Source organism: Akebia trifoliata, chromosome 10 (genome assembly GCF_017979445.1).
Source record: "Akebia trifoliata isolate Shusen 1 chromosome 10, ASM1797944v1, whole genome shotgun sequence".
NCBI classification, from domain to species: Eukaryota; Viridiplantae; Streptophyta; class Magnoliopsida; order Ranunculales; family Lardizabalaceae; genus Akebia; species Akebia trifoliata.
This window is the reverse complement of record NC_141384.1, coordinates 11,252,358-11,267,836: the sequence shown is the minus strand read 5'-3', so window position 1 is coordinate 11,267,836 and position 15,479 is coordinate 11,252,358. Positions and strand designations below refer to the sequence as shown.

The following is a 15,479-nucleotide window of genomic DNA, read 5'->3' as shown; positions in this document are numbered from 1 at the left end:
ATGTCATTTGATTATTTTTTGATGATTTTTCTCGTTAGATTTTTTATTATCTCAAAATGATGATTTCTATGTTTTGGATCATATTTTCCTAGCGTAACAGTTTCTAAAGTTTGTTTGCTCAAAATATTTCATTCAAACTTTAAAAACACATCTAGTAACAATTAAAAATGTTAGAATATTCATCCATCATTGGGAATCATCACAATCGAGTTGACGAGTTGATTAACCAGGCAAATGCAAAAATGAGGTGTCTATAGTTTATACGTTGAATGTTGTAACTAAATGTTAGAACAATAGATTTTTTATAGGGTAACTCCCGTTACTCACCGTACCATTCACCATTTCAAATATTTCAACTATTGAAGAACTAATCTTTGAGGATAAATTTTACGATGAGGTATCTAAGCTTGATTATGTCGACGAGGTTGGGATTCAAATGTCGCACTATCTATCAAAGTAGATTTGCCACCTAGTTTGCTTCCATCTTATGATAAAGAAGGGCATTTGTAGACACCCTATTTTTGCATTAGCTTGATTTGACAATTCCTTTTAATTCTTTCTCAATCCTCTTGATTTCATCTTTCTTACTTGACACGTTTGACGTAAAAACTACACACGCTTTGGATCGTTATACCATACACTTGATTTAACGAGTACATTGGCTTAGGTTCGTCACATATTTTGATAACCTAGAGACCTCACAATGCTAAAAAGATATGACCTTGAGACTTAGAAATAATAATATTAGAAATGAAAGAAGTTGCTCTTCTAAATTAAAAAAAATATATATAGTAGGTCCCTGAAAGCGCCCTCGATCCGCGGAGTACGCAGATCCGCTTTTAACCTTTGAGGTTTGAGAGTCGCCACCTACACTACGTGAAAATCTTAAATTTGTATAAAAATTTTTGTTGGGCCTGGCCCGTCGAATTTTAAAATCCAAAACTCCGCGGCCCATGGACCACATTTTCATCTTCTCTTTCTCTCTACCTCTCTCATTGTCATTGATTGACCTCTCACAGTTTGTTTCTCACAGTCTCTGTCTCGATCGACCTCCCCCCCCCCTCTCTCTCTCTCTCTCGATCGACGTCTCCATCGCTTTCTCACAGTCTCTATGTCGATCTATCGACCTCGCTTTTTCACTCTCTCGATCGATCGATCTCTCCATCGATCGATTGACCTCTCCATCTCTCTTTCAAAGTCTCTTTCTCGATCGATCTCTCTTTCGATTTGTCTACCTCGATAGATCTCATCTCCCACTCTATTTGATCGATCGATCTCGATCTAGATCTAGATTTAAATGACCTAAATGTTTTGAAAATTCTGTATTTTTCTCATCAAAATTCGTCATAATACACCCTCTAAGGTAAAATTTTAACTTTCATCTTGAACCTTGAGATTGTATTTACTTCAACTTTCAATTCTCTAGAGAAAGAATGGATTTTGGGAGAAAAATAACGGATTTAAAGATATGTGTCAACGTGAAAATATGATATATTTGACAACAAAATAATTCGGCAAATCTCGAAACATTGACATTTTTCAATGTTGAGAATGATTCGGGCTTCTTCTCTTTGCTTTTTAATTTTTTGGTGTGTGTTAAGATTTGATCAGCTTTGTATTGATGAGTTCGTTAATCTAAGTTGTTCTTATAATAGGTTTCTGTTATTTCTGGATATCAAATTAACACTTTTATTTTATTTTATTGATGTGTGTGTGTGTGTATATATGATAATTGATTGAAGTTTTAAAATCACTGAAAGTGACTCTTATTTTTTTTTTTTTTTAATTATTGGTTGTGCTATTGGTCATATCTTGAACTACATTTGTGTTCTATTGATGGTGTTACTGTGTTCTAGCCACCCTCTTTAGTTCTTATCATGGTTGAGCTTTTGATTATGTTCTCTGTCTCTGTAGATGGGATCACTAGAATATATTTTATTTGTTTAGCACTCTTCTTTCATTAATTCTGCAAGTAGTTTGTGTAGTAACAATAGCTAAATATATATATATCTTATAGTTTGATCAAGGTGGTTTTGATGAATGATCCTTCATTCATTTGGTATTTGTTCGATGTTTGGACCGTCGAATGTCAAACTTGTTATATGTTCCTACTCAAATAGAGGCAAGTTAATCGATGTTTTGCATTATCCAATACGTCTAATCAGAATCCAAAAATTTTATAAAATTGCACTTTTGCAGCCATGGAACCAAACTAATCCATAACTTAGGACTGTTACAATATCAATTTGATTTAAACTGAGTTAACTTCTATACAATCCTCCTAATTTTCATCCTTGATATTGGTTCAGGCAAATTGGGATAGCAGAAGCACCAGTTTTGCTCTGTATTGCTTTTCGTTTTGTATGTTCTTATTCTGACATCTTCTCTTTTGAAATATTTCTTCTTAGATATACATTAGATCTTTACAGACATTGCCTTTCGCTACCGTAGAAGTTGAAGAAATATCGGCATAAAGTTGAGGGAGTTGACTCTATAATATAAAAGTTGGTCATCCTTAACCATAAATAGAATATGAAAAATATAATTCTATGTCCAAACTAATTATATTGAATTTCTGAAAATTTTGTTGTCCTATTAATTCATTTATCGCATTTTCCATTTCTTTTAATTTAGTTAATTTCATTATAAAATTATGCTAATTCACTATTGATTTATTTTGTCCAATCGGCAAGACAGAGTAATCAAATTCCTTTCGGCATAGATTATTACTGGAAGTCAAGAGTTCCCTAGAAGATTTTTTAGTTCTTGATCATTGTTCCTCTAATATTACCCCTAAAATTTCAAATGGCATGAAAATGGATTTCAATTTTGTTCAGTGCAGGGTAGTTGGAAGGAATTGTCTAATTGGAGTACACTTGTGAACTTGAGTGTTGATCAACATCGAGATGACCATGAATCCTATTTATCAATTAGTTTCTATTGTCTTATTCAATTAATGTAACTGAGCTACTTCTATGTATTTCCATAATTTGATTTATTAATATCTTCAACATTCCAATGGATTGCTTCTTTAAAGAACTCATGTATAGATTAAACTGCAGATGGTGCGTGGTGTTGCCTCTCTGCCTCATGGTACGGGAAAGGTATATGTTGCCCTCTTTTTACAGCTTATGCTTGATCATTGTGATATGACTCACTAAGTGACGTTGTGCTTAGTTTATTTAAGAAGAAACTTTCGTATCTCATTGTCAGAGTAGCTATGTTTGTTGAAGGGGCATTCATTGATGAAGCCAGGGCCGCAAGACCTGATATCGTTCAAGGAGACGAACTTATTGAGGAAATCAAGAAAGGTAATGTGTTACTTTCATTATTACCCATGATTGACTAACATAAATCATGAATACTAGATGCAAAGGTACTTCGTTAAGTGGTTTCTATTAAACTAAATAAACCTCTGATGCTGTAAAACAAAAAAGTTCTGCAAAGAACACTTCACCAATCTATTTGAATGTGTTGGGTCATTCTTGATTCAAGTATGTGGTTTCCAGCAAAGTTGTTTTTCTTTCCTTGTGCACAATAGATCATATATGGTGAAAATGTGGATTTCACATGGATTCTTCAAAAGTAAGTGAAAAGTACCCATGTTAGACATGTCTTGGATTCCAAAACTGGGGATACTGGTGTGGAAATTCTAAATTTTCTTTTATTTTTTTATTTCCATGCTCCTTATTTGTTAATATTTACCATAGAATGAGATAATGATGAACAATTGTACATTGGCATCAGATGGAGGGTCATTGGTTGAATCTTTGGGATTAGGGGGCCTCACCCACTTAGCAGAACCCATGCCATTATTGACCCTATTCAGGTGGTTGTAACCATCTGTCTCATTGACATTTCAAGGCTGTATAATCTTTTCTTTTTCTGGTCCTAAAGAACTTAAATGAATCCAATGGTTATGGTAATTTGGTTTGGTTGAGAAGTGATATATCATTGAGTTCATCTAATTTATAATTTATCTCTAGAAGAGGATTTTATTTCCCAGTATTAGATGACCATTTGGCACTTTTTGGCATTTATGGTTTATCTTTGCAAAGGTTAGTTATTACTTCCTTGAAATGCATTTATATTCTAAAACTTACCTGTAATAGAAGTCCTTGGGCAAAAATGTCTAACAGATTTGTCAGTTTATATGAAATGATTTAACATGCTATATGAAGTGCAAGTTGAAACTATACTTCTCAGTCCCCTTCTTATCTCAATAAAATTATACTTTTCAACAAAACTTTCCCTTGAAAAGGCAAAATCACACACTTGCATATCACAATTCCCGGTAAGACATTTTCCCATGTAATTATGCAAACTTTTGATGCATCAGTGTGTTCATTGTTTTGTTCTGTTTGTAAAAGGCTTACTGATTTTTTTTTTTTTTCTGCTTAGCAATATCTGATGTTTGTAGTTTCAATAAATGATTCTTATATCAATGTGGGGAACTTAGTTCCAAGTAAACACATCTATGTCATATTGATTTGCCTTATAATGAAGGCTATAATTTTAGCTGGATTTATGTAATTTGCATCATGGTCTCTCTAGAATTTCAGGTTTTTATCTAGTTGGATGTACATTTCCCAGCAAAACTGATCCCTAGGCAATCTCTAGGGATGAGAATTTTTGAAAGATAATCTAAGAAGGCATTTTCAAGAGATAGAATATCAAAATTTCTATATTAACAAAAGTAACAAATAATTTGATAATTTTAAAGACTTAAATTCTAGATGATATGAAAGGAGTGATTCTTTGCTCATAGACTCTTCAGTGTGTGCCACATCAAGCATAGTAAGGGTAGTTTTGTAAATTAGGGATGTCATTCAATACACGCGGGCTCATGTGATTGGTGGATCCTGGATTTCAGTGAAAAAAAAAATTCAATACGAAAGAGTGCTACAAAGCAATTTTAGGATTTGGAAGATTAAGCATGTAACAAGATCTTAATGAACACAGCAAAATGAGCCATAAAAATCTTCCTTTGGCATTTGTCAAATATTTTCTTCAAATACAATTTGAAAAAGTTGTGCAAAGAGCATTATTTGAAGTTCGGAAAGAACAGTAATTAAAGTTGCAATTTACCTAATAAAAGTCTACATTGACCTATTATTCAAAACTCATTTTTCTTGATGTTTTCAAACATTTGCAATGGAGAAAGACAGATGAAATTCAAAAGAAGAGTATATACTTCTCATCTTGACATTGTTTCACTAAATGGGTAGTTCTTATAGTTATTATGTGTGAATTGGTTATGGTGTCTAAGCATTCTAGTGGACTCTTCTAAATTCTTACCATTCTATGTAGGATCAATCATTCTTGATCACTAATCATATATTTTTCATTTAAATGTTTAATTTTATTTTTGTACTTTCACTATAAATTTGTTCTTGAGATCTCCATTTTGATTTAGTTTATAGGTTGAATCAATCATGTCTGCAACTTGAAACCTTCCTTCCAGGCCCGTTTAGGAGAAATTGTGGAGGTATATAATTTGGCTCTTTTTGTGCGTGGCTGTAGGTTCATGGATCTCTTGAGCGAGATGATGAGGTAAATTTTCCAATTCTTTTTAGGGATTGTTAAACATTACCTTCCAAAAAATAAAAATAAAAACTACGTTAGTGAAGATGGAAAACAGATAAACAGAGGGGTTTGAGGTTTCAAAAATCTTTGAAATTTACAATTTTTATTATGTAAATCGTTAGAATTGTCCCCTTTTTTTAGGTTGGTAAATCTTTGTAACTGTCTTATTGTTCTCAACTGAGCGTGAGCTGTATATTTTGATGAATGGAATAATGCAGGATGTTTACTATGATTATGAATCAGTTGAAGTCGTGATCTCTTCATTGAGACTTGGTGATGACCAGGAGAGGTAAGATTTTCAAAGTCATTGGTACACTAACATACACTCAGGTCCAAAGGAGACAAATTTTGTGGTGTCAATTAAGTAGTTGATCAAAATAACGCATAAGGAATACACATAGTGCACAAGCTAAGTTCGGGAGTTAAATCTACCACTCGACGGGTGCCAAAAATATATCCTAGGCTGAAAATATATAATAGAAGTATGAGTATGAAGTTTGTGAATGTTGACATAATAGACCTGTTTTAAAACCCACCTTCACCTTCAAGTTACCGATTTCACTAAAAACAGCCATGCCCAGAAGTAGCATAATACATTTTATAAGTGTTACATTAACATAGATTTCCAATAAAATGAACTATTTGCCAAAGAAATCTTACCTTGTTCAAAAGACACCAAGCTGCTTGTTACATAGTTTGTGAAATAAATGGAATGTTGATGTATTTTTGGGATTAGAAGTCATTCTTTTTTTCATCTATTATTTCACCAATTTGAGAACTTGGCATCCCCTTTAAACAACTGTGTAGTTTGGATTATTGAGATTCTTTTCATGTATGTTGTATTGTACTAATTTGAAATATGTTGTATTTACTAATGTTGAGATTAAAAGTTCATTACCTTTTTCTATAGTTGAATTATTAATCATATATCTTTGCATTGGTACAATCTGTTGAGTAAAAGATGGTGAATATGTCGATTTGCTGGAGCTTTTAGTTAGATATGAGGACACTTGGTTGTTTATTTATGTTATTTGAAGGGTTTCTGATCTGTTGTGTATTTTGTTGTACTAGACTATTTTCATGGAAAACTTGGATTCATTTACTGAGTGAATTAATTTTAGGTGGTGAATTGACTTTGTGTCTCTTGCAAGTTTCATAATTTAGTTTTCTTTAGTTTATGAAAGAGTCGTGCTGGGGTGACACAAAAGGAGATACAAGGGTGACAAAAAGTCGTGGTGTTGTGCACATTACCGTAGATGTTTTTCTACAAGATATGAGTAAAAAGGATCTACGCTTATCACTATGTGAAAATCCCCAATTTTAAACGAAAAAATTGTTGGGCCCGGCCCGTCAAATTTTGATACCCAAATTCCGCGGCCTTCAGACCACGTTTCCAATCTCACGCTCGATTTCACTCTCACTCTCTCGATCTCATTTCTTTTTCTTTCTCTGTGTGTCTCTCTTTCTCTGTGTGTCTCTCTCACAGTCATCGTTCGATCCACCTCTCCATATCTCTCTCTCTCGATCGACATCGCGCTCTCGCTCTCTCTCTCTCTCAGTCGCTATCTTGATCGATCGACCTCTCCATCTCTCTCTCTCATAGTCTCTCTCTTGATCGATCTGTCTCCCTTGATAATCTCATCTCCCACTCTATTTGATCGATCGATCTCAATCGAGAACTTTTTTCGAACACTAGTTATCAGATTTGTTTCCAGAACTTCTTTCCAACTCTAGATATCAGTAGATCTGGCTTTGAAAATCGAAGTATTTTCGATCGATCAAGACGTGAATGAGGGGATCGAATAACCGATTAAATGGTTTGGTTATCCAATCCCGAGTTTCGGGTCTGGTTACAAGGTAATTAAGGATTTAGATCTTTTCTCTTTTAATATTAGTTTGCCGATTGTCGTCTTCAAAGTGCATTTTATTTTTATTGATCTAATGCATAGTTCTACCTGAAAGCACTAATGTGTTGCAACCTTGAGGTTGTAACTTCATCCTAATAATTGAAGCTTATTGATCTAATGCATAGTTCTACCTGATATCTGCTTTACAACACCCGAATCTCGTAAAGCTTTATGGATGTTCTATTGATGGAAACCAACTATTTCTAGTATATGAATACATGGAAAATAATAGCCTTGCACTTACACTATTTTGTAAAAAGAACCCTCTTTTGTCAACTTTAGACTATATTTCAGATTGTTTCTTTTCATTTGTTCCAATCATATAATAAAAAATTGTAAGACTTGGTGTTACTTAGGTCATGAGGAGAACTGATTGAACTTGGACTGGTCAACAAGGCATAAAATATGCTTGGGGATAGCAAAGGGTTTAGCATATCTTCATGAAGAGTCAACATTGAAAATGGTTCACTGAGACATAAAGGCAACCAATGTGCTTCTTGACGAGGATTTTAATGCTAAGATATCTGAATTTGGTTTGGCTAAACTTGACAATGATGAGAACACCCATATCAGCACAAGAATAGCTGGAACTATGTGAGGCATTTTTTACTTTCTTCTCCATTCCTCTTTGCTTTTCCTCCACATTTCAATTTTATTGAACTTTCAGTTACTATTGGTATGAAGTCAACTCACCTTAGAATAATGTTGTATGCTAAGAATATGCTTTGATCATGCCTAGCCACTATGTCATCGATTATATATAGAGCATTTTGTGGTATCTCTTGGAGTAAATGAGATGATCAGATGGTTTCTTATATGCCTTTAAATGGGCTAAAAAGTAGGCTTAGTTTAGGCTTTATTGTGTGCCTAGATTTGGTTATTAATTTGGTTAGGTTCCCATAGCCCATAGATGAAGTTCTCTCTCTATCTCTCATGCTCAATTTGATGCTCTAGCATTTTTAGTCACCTCAAAACACCTCTAGATAATGCTGTGAATGGTTGGTAATCAAAAAATAAAATTGTATAGAACAAGTGTAGCAGAGTTGTGGGTGTTGCCATAGTGAATGGAAAGACTAGGAAAGAGGAAACATGAATGAGCACATACGAGGGAATCTAGAAGTATCCGTGATATGTGGTAAAATAAAGTAGATTCAACTAAGATGGGTCAGTATGTGCAACAAAATGATGAAAGCATCATCCAAAAGAAGCAATTTGGTGCGGGTTGTAAGCTTTATAACGGTGAGAGAAAGACTGAAAAATTCATGAACTGGAGCAGTAAAAAAGATATGTAAGTACATGTGCAAACTATGTACTATTCTGATGCTATATTGTTTGATTCCATTATTCTCTGTTTATGTTTAGAGATGTTGGTAAATGTTTCAAAATTTCTTTAGTTTTTCTTGGGAAATTTTATATCTCAGATATACTTGATTTTATTGGAGACACTATTGAGAAGGATAGCGAGTGTGATTTACACATTTATGTTTTTAGTAGTTCTCTCTTTTGTAATGTAGCACGGCTTAATTTCAATTGTTGGACTTAGTATTGTGCAAACTATGTACTATTCTAATGCTATATTATTTAACCATGAAAATTGGATTTTATAGTGGATATATGGCTCCTGCATATGCGATGAGGGGTTATTTGACGAACAAAGCAGATGTTTATAGCTTTGGAGTCGTAGCATTAGAGATTGTCAGTGGGCAGAGCAACACAAATTATAGGCCGAAAGAGTAGTTTATTTATCTTCTTGATTGGGTAATCTAAGTATTATTTCAGTTTATATGTTTTGAAATATGATATCTCTTAAGCTAAATCTTTAGTCTTTTTGGTAACAAATCTTGCTATTTGAACTATGACAAGAATTGAATCACTTGCTTTTTTAAAGTATAATTTTATTCAAAGAAACATGAGGATGACATGACATCCCCTAAGTACAAAAACAGACTAAATAAGATAGCAACAACAAACAACAAAAGTAGAAACAAGCTGACTAGGATATATACAGAACACATCAAATCCCATTTGAAGACAATCCTCAAGGAAAACACCCCTTGTAATCTTTGCTTGGTTTACACCAACAAAAAAGTAGCCCCAGTATTCTAGGATGACATCATGAGTTGTGTTTTTTTTTTCCTTTCTTTGAATGACCATTCTATTTCTCTCCTTCCAAAGACCCCAGCTATTGCAAAGGGAATTATGGACCAAAGAAATCTCTTTCTGTTAAAAAACACATTGAAACTTCACCCATTGGTTATCAAAAACACATTTGATTTTTACATCGAGTTCATTGAGAAAGTAAATGCTTCTTTACCTTATATCTACTTTGTTTCACTTTCAATATATTTTATCTTCTTATTCGAATAATCTTTTTACTGACTAACTACGAATTTCCCCAAAGAATTGTTAATTGGTTGAGATCAGTGAAATGTTTTCTTAATAAGATTTATGAACATTAATTTATCTGGTCTTCACTGCAAAGTTTGTCTGATATAGCATGGGGGAAACGGTCCCGTGTAGTACTAGATGTTGGATGTGGTGTAGCCAATTTTGGACGATTTCTTTTTGATAAAGATGTGCTTACAATGTCATTTGCTCCCAAGGATGAACATGAAGCCCAAGTACAGTTCGCACTTGACAGGGGCATACCGGGTATATCAGCAGTGATGGGGACCAAGAGATTACCCTTCCCTAGTAGGGTGTTTAATGTTGTCCACTATGCACGCTGTAGGGTGCCTTGGCACGTTGAAGGTATTTTCAATCTTACAATTGCAATTTGATTCTTTGTTTTAATAACATATTTTGTTATAGGAGCTCATTGTGATTTAAAATATACAGGTGGTAAACTTCTCTTAGAGCTGAACCGTGTGTTGCGACCTGGTGGTCACTTTGTGTGGTTAGCTACTCCAGTTTACAGGAAAGGCATAGAGGATTCTATGATCTGGAAAGGTAGATACATCCTTACCTAGTCACTTTGTGTCTAAGAGAGGGATTTCTTTGGGTAAATATCTAACAATGTTTCTTCTCATGAAATCTATTGTAGAAATGGCTGAACTAACAAACATTGGAAACGGGTTGTTGGCAAGTCGTATCTGAGTGGGATGGGAATCGACTGGTCTACAGTGAGGAATGTCATGGACATGAGATCTGTCTATGGAGGGTAAGCAAAATGAATTGTAGCTCTATTTAAATAGTCTGAGATTATCGTTATTGTCAGTGATTTTGCATATCTTATTGATCTTGTGTGAGCTTTAGGCTTCATTGGAAATCTCTTTATTTATCTCAACAACTATTTTGCATATCTTATTGATCTGTACAAAGTTCAGATCCAATGCTACGAGGATGCCAAACTAATGAAGTTATTCCCTGAAATTGTGAGATCTCTCTACGACTAGGATGTGCTTGCAGAAGATACCATTCTCCTCTGGTTCCGTAAAGGAACAAACCCGAAGGGAAGGTATGCAAGTTGGCTATTAAAATAGTACAAAATCTGTGTTTATCTAAAATCAGCTTAAACGTATCAACTTTAGGTAATTTTGAGTCTACCATTGTGTTCGAGAACTTCACTTTCAATGTACCCCCTCCCCACCGATGTAATAGTAATCTAATTAACCCGGTTGCCTATCATGCTTCCCGTTTTCGTTCTTTTTTTTTTTTTTTTCTTTTAGTATGTAGTTATAGTTCTTCCCCTTTGAATGGTTTTTACTTATCGATGGATGCAATATAGGGAAAATGATTAATGAAATGCTGCATGCAGGAGGATGTGCTGGAAATGGCGAAAAAGGCCAAGGAAAAAGCGGCACGTGAAGCACAAAAGTTCATTCCCCAATCTACAACGATAACAACACCGACCTCCACCAAAGATGTTGCCGATCCAGTAATTTCAATATCATTTGGTCTTATTTAGTTTAATTATTGTCAGTTATTTGTAGCTTCGACAGAATTTTCGATCTTAACAAAGAGGTTTACATGTATATTAATTTTGGGTTATTTAATTTAATTTGGAGCTTGTTTTATGATTTTTCTTTTGTTTTTTCTTTTTCTGATTTTTTTATATATTATTTCATTCATTGTGATTGGTGAATTAGAGGACCGTGCTATTGTTTGTTAAACCTCCAAATTTGACGGTCATACTTTATGGATTTTTTTAATTTTTTTTTAAGTCCATTCTCCAATAATTTGATAGTCTAGGGCCGTCAAAAAAAAAATTCTACAAGAGAATATTTAACGGGTATATTTGACGGGAGGGTCCGTCAAATTTCTCAAAATTTGACAGGCTAAGACCGTCAAATATGGGCCTTTTTCACATAGTGCTAGTTATTATGGTCTAGGAATCGAACTTGAACTCTAAACGGATAAATCAACTAATCTACTACAAAAAATACTGAGTTCGGGGATCACATTACGGGGTTGGAAGGTGTTAGGCATCAACCCCGCCCGGCAAACGCCAGTCTCTACTAATTCCCAAATAACCTAAGTAATAAAGAAAAATTAAAAAATTTATACCTTTCCGAAAAGAATGTTCTCGTTCCCTCAAATCTGACAGAGTAACTCCTTGTACAGTACTCCTCGCTTCGTTCTGTCTCCGGATCTGATTTATGATCTCCGAGGCGAGGTATTTCTTTCTTAGATCTGGATTCTTCGGATTTGTTTATGGATTTCTAGGTGTTTTTGAAGGGCTTCTAGGTGTTTTTCGAGCTAAAATCGAAGTATGGGTGTTGGGTAAGGAGTTGGGACTTCAAAATTAGGATTTATGGGAAGCTAGAGAAGCTTTTTAACCTACTTCTCTTAGGATTTATTATTTGATACGAAAATAGGGTATGAAGACCCCTATTTATAGATTTTTTTAAGTGTTTGTTTAGATAGAATTAGTGTTTAATTATAATTCTTTTAGTTAGAGTTATATTTTAATTAAAATTGTTTTACGTAGAGTTATATTTTAGTTAGAATTATTTTAGGTAGAGTTATAGTTTAGTTAGAATTCTATTAAATAGAGTTATTATTTAATTAGGATTGTTAAATAGAATTATTATTTAATTAGAACTCTATTAGGATTTTGACTTTTGATTTTATTTGATTGACTTTAAGATTTTGACTTTAGTCTTACTTGGTTGACTTTTAATATCTTGACTTTAGTCTTACTTGATAGACTTTAATATCTTGACTTTAGTCTTACTTGATTGTGTAGACACCCCATTTTTGCACTCGCCTGATTAATCAACTCGTCAATCCGATTGCAATGATTCCCAATGATGGATGTGTATTCCGTTGCTTTATTTTGTTACCAGATGTGTTTCAGAAATCCGGATGAGGTATCTCGAATTGACAAAACCTTAGAAACCACGCTACGCTAGGAAAATACAACCCAGAAACATAGAAATCATCATCTTGCAGACCAAAAAGAAACTTCACGATAAAAATCACTAAAAAATTATCAAATTACCAAAATACCCATAACCTCAAAACAACCCTAGAGCCTACGCTACGCTTAGGAAAACTCTCTCGAACACATAAAATAACAAATCGGAACCAAATAAATCATTTCACCAATTTTAACAGAATTTGACAAAATTACGAAAATGCCCCTCATAAAGTTTACAATCATTTCACATAAAAATTTCATAAATGACACAAACCAACATTCTCATTGAATTCCTTACGAAAAACCGATTCTAAAACATCCTAGAACATTAAAAACCGACTTGAAACGTGAAAAGTCCTCTCCGGGGCAAAACGGTAATTTCACAATTTTCATAATTAAAAAATTCGAAATTAATAAATAAAATATTAAATAATTAAAGTGAAACATTGATGAAATTAATTTAAAATTTTGAACCTAAAAAATCGATCGATCAAACTTTCGGGTAAAATTGTTGAGGGTTCGTGGGATATTTCTTTAAGGACCCCTCCATTTAGGGGTCCAAAGAATTAAAGAAATAATGGAAGGGGGTTCTCCAAAATTTAAAGTCAATCAAGCAAAACTGTAGTCAAAGTATTAAAGTCAATCAAGTGAGACTAAAGTCAAAATTAAAGTCAATTAAGCAAGACTGAAGTCAAAATATTAAAACTCAATCAATTAAGACTAAAGTCAAAACATTAAAAGTCAATCAAATAAGACCAAAAGTCATAATAGAATTCTAATTAAATAATAACTCTATCGAATAGAGTTCTAACTTAAAAACAATTCTACCTAAAACAATTCTAATTAAAACATAATTCTACCAAAAATAATTTTAACTAAAACACAACTCTAATTAAAAGATCTCTAATTAAACACTAACTCTATCCAAATCAACCTTAAAAAAATTCTATAAATAGAGGTGCTCACACCCTATTTTCGTATCAAATCATAAACCCTAAGAGAAGTAGGTCTAGAAGCTCCCCTAGCCCCCCATAAACCCTAGTTTTGGAGCCCCAACTCCTTACCTAACATCCCTCCTTCAATTTTAGTCTAGAAAACACTTAAAATCCCTCCAAAAATACCCTCAAATCCGCAACAAACTTGAAGAGTTCAGATCCAAAAACAAGGAGATACCTTGATCTAGGAGATCCGAAGTCAAATTCGGAGACAGAACGAAGTAAAGGAGTACAGTACAAGGAGCTCTTTTTGTCAGATCTGAGGGAACAAAATCCTTGCTATCGGAAAGGTATGTAATTTTTTTATTTTTATCTAGGTTTTTAGCAATGTGATATATTTGGAAAGTTAGTAGAGACCGACTTTGGCCGGGCGGGGTTGGTGCCTAACACCTTCCAACCCCGTAACATGATCCCCGAATTCAGATTTTTTGTGGTAGATTAGTTCTTTTTATCCATGTTAGAGTCAGTTTGGTTCCTAGACCACAATAACTAGGTGGCGACTCCCAAACCTCAAGAGTCAAAAGCGGATCCGCACACCGCGCGGATCGAGGGCGCTTTCAGTGGCGACTCCACTGGGGACTATTGATGATCAAACTTGAAAAACCCCAAGTATGGGAGCATTGCCAAGATGACCTAGATTTTTTTATTATTTAGTTGGATTTATTTTATTTATTTTTTCTATTTATTTATTTTTTGTCTTGATTGTAGATGATTTTGGGTATTGCATTTTTTTTTTCCAATTAAGGATCACTTTTTGATGACCCCTAAATAATGAAAGATTCAATTTGACCTATGAAAATGATGGAATGATGAAGGTTGGACAGAAATATTAAAACGTTTTTAGATAATATTCTAGTGAGAATTAAGTCTGGGAGCCTCTTAATAAAACATAGATCTTGTCGAGTAGATTCATTTAGAATCTGAGTTCACTCAATTTCGTTATCGGAAGCCTTAGATATCATCGATGCAAGTTCAATCTGTAAATCTGGAATTATTTCTGAATAAAAGTTGGGACAGCAATGTTAAAACTTTTTTAGAAAATATTATAGTGAGAATTAAGTCTAGGAGCCTATTAAGAAAACATATATCTCGTCGAGTAGATTAATTTAGAATCTGAGTTCACTCAATTTCATTATCGGAAGCCTTAGATATCATCGATGCAAGTTCAATCTGTAAATTTGGAATTACTTCTGAATGAAAGTTGGGACAGCAACGTTAAAACGTGTTTATAGAACATTCTGGTGAGAACTAAGTCTGGACACCTATTAATAAAATGTAGATCTCATCGAGTAGATTAATTTAGAACTTGAGTTTACTCGATTTCGTTATCGAGAGCCTTAGATATCATCGATGTAAGTTCAGATTGTATTTTCCTAATTCACAGAAAATCTGAATTTATCTAATGTTGGCACAATTAATGTTCTTGAGAGTGAGCTCATCTCAACCATTGTCATTCTATCATCAATGTAACACCTATTGGAATCTTGATTTATTTTGGATCACCCAAAAGTGATCATTGATTGGACCTTAAAAATTATAAAAATTATGCCTATTGCAATGTTTGTTTGATCATTATCATATGCCATATTTATTGATTAATTTACCATGATCTTGCTTGAAATACATGAT

General features: G+C 33.7%; 1 protein-coding gene across 1 annotated transcript; it reads left to right on the top strand.

Annotated features, from left to right (window-relative positions):
• Positions 1-3,062: 3,062 nt before the first annotated feature.
• On the top strand, positions 3,063-11,509 carry LOC147393128 (uncharacterized). The gene is made up of 10 exons (XM_086455061.1): positions 3,063-3,104; positions 3,234-3,311; positions 5,524-5,553; positions 5,805-5,875; positions 9,101-9,226; positions 9,976-10,244; positions 10,332-10,444; positions 10,570-10,653; positions 10,889-10,950; positions 11,251-11,509. Exons 1-10 carry the CDS (start codon positions 3,063-3,065, stop codon positions 11,333-11,335), a joined length of 960 nt encoding a protein of 319 aa, XP_086311187.1. The 3' UTR covers positions 11,336-11,509.
• The last annotated feature ends 3,970 nt before the right edge of the window (positions 11,510-15,479 follow it).

Excerpts from the sequence above, each read along its gene's own strand:
- LOC147393128 (XM_086455061.1), top strand. The coding sequence starts at position 3,063 with ATGGTGCGTGGTGTTGCCTCTCTGCCTCATGGTACGGGAAAG. Across the intron at positions 10,654-10,888 it reads ATGAGATCTGTCTATGGAGG|GATGTGCTTGCAGAAGATAC; the intron begins GTAAGCAAAATG and ends CTCTACGACTAG. Across the intron at positions 10,951-11,250 it reads GGAACAAACCCGAAGGGAAG|GAGGATGTGCTGGAAATGGC; the intron begins GTATGCAAGTTG and ends TGCTGCATGCAG.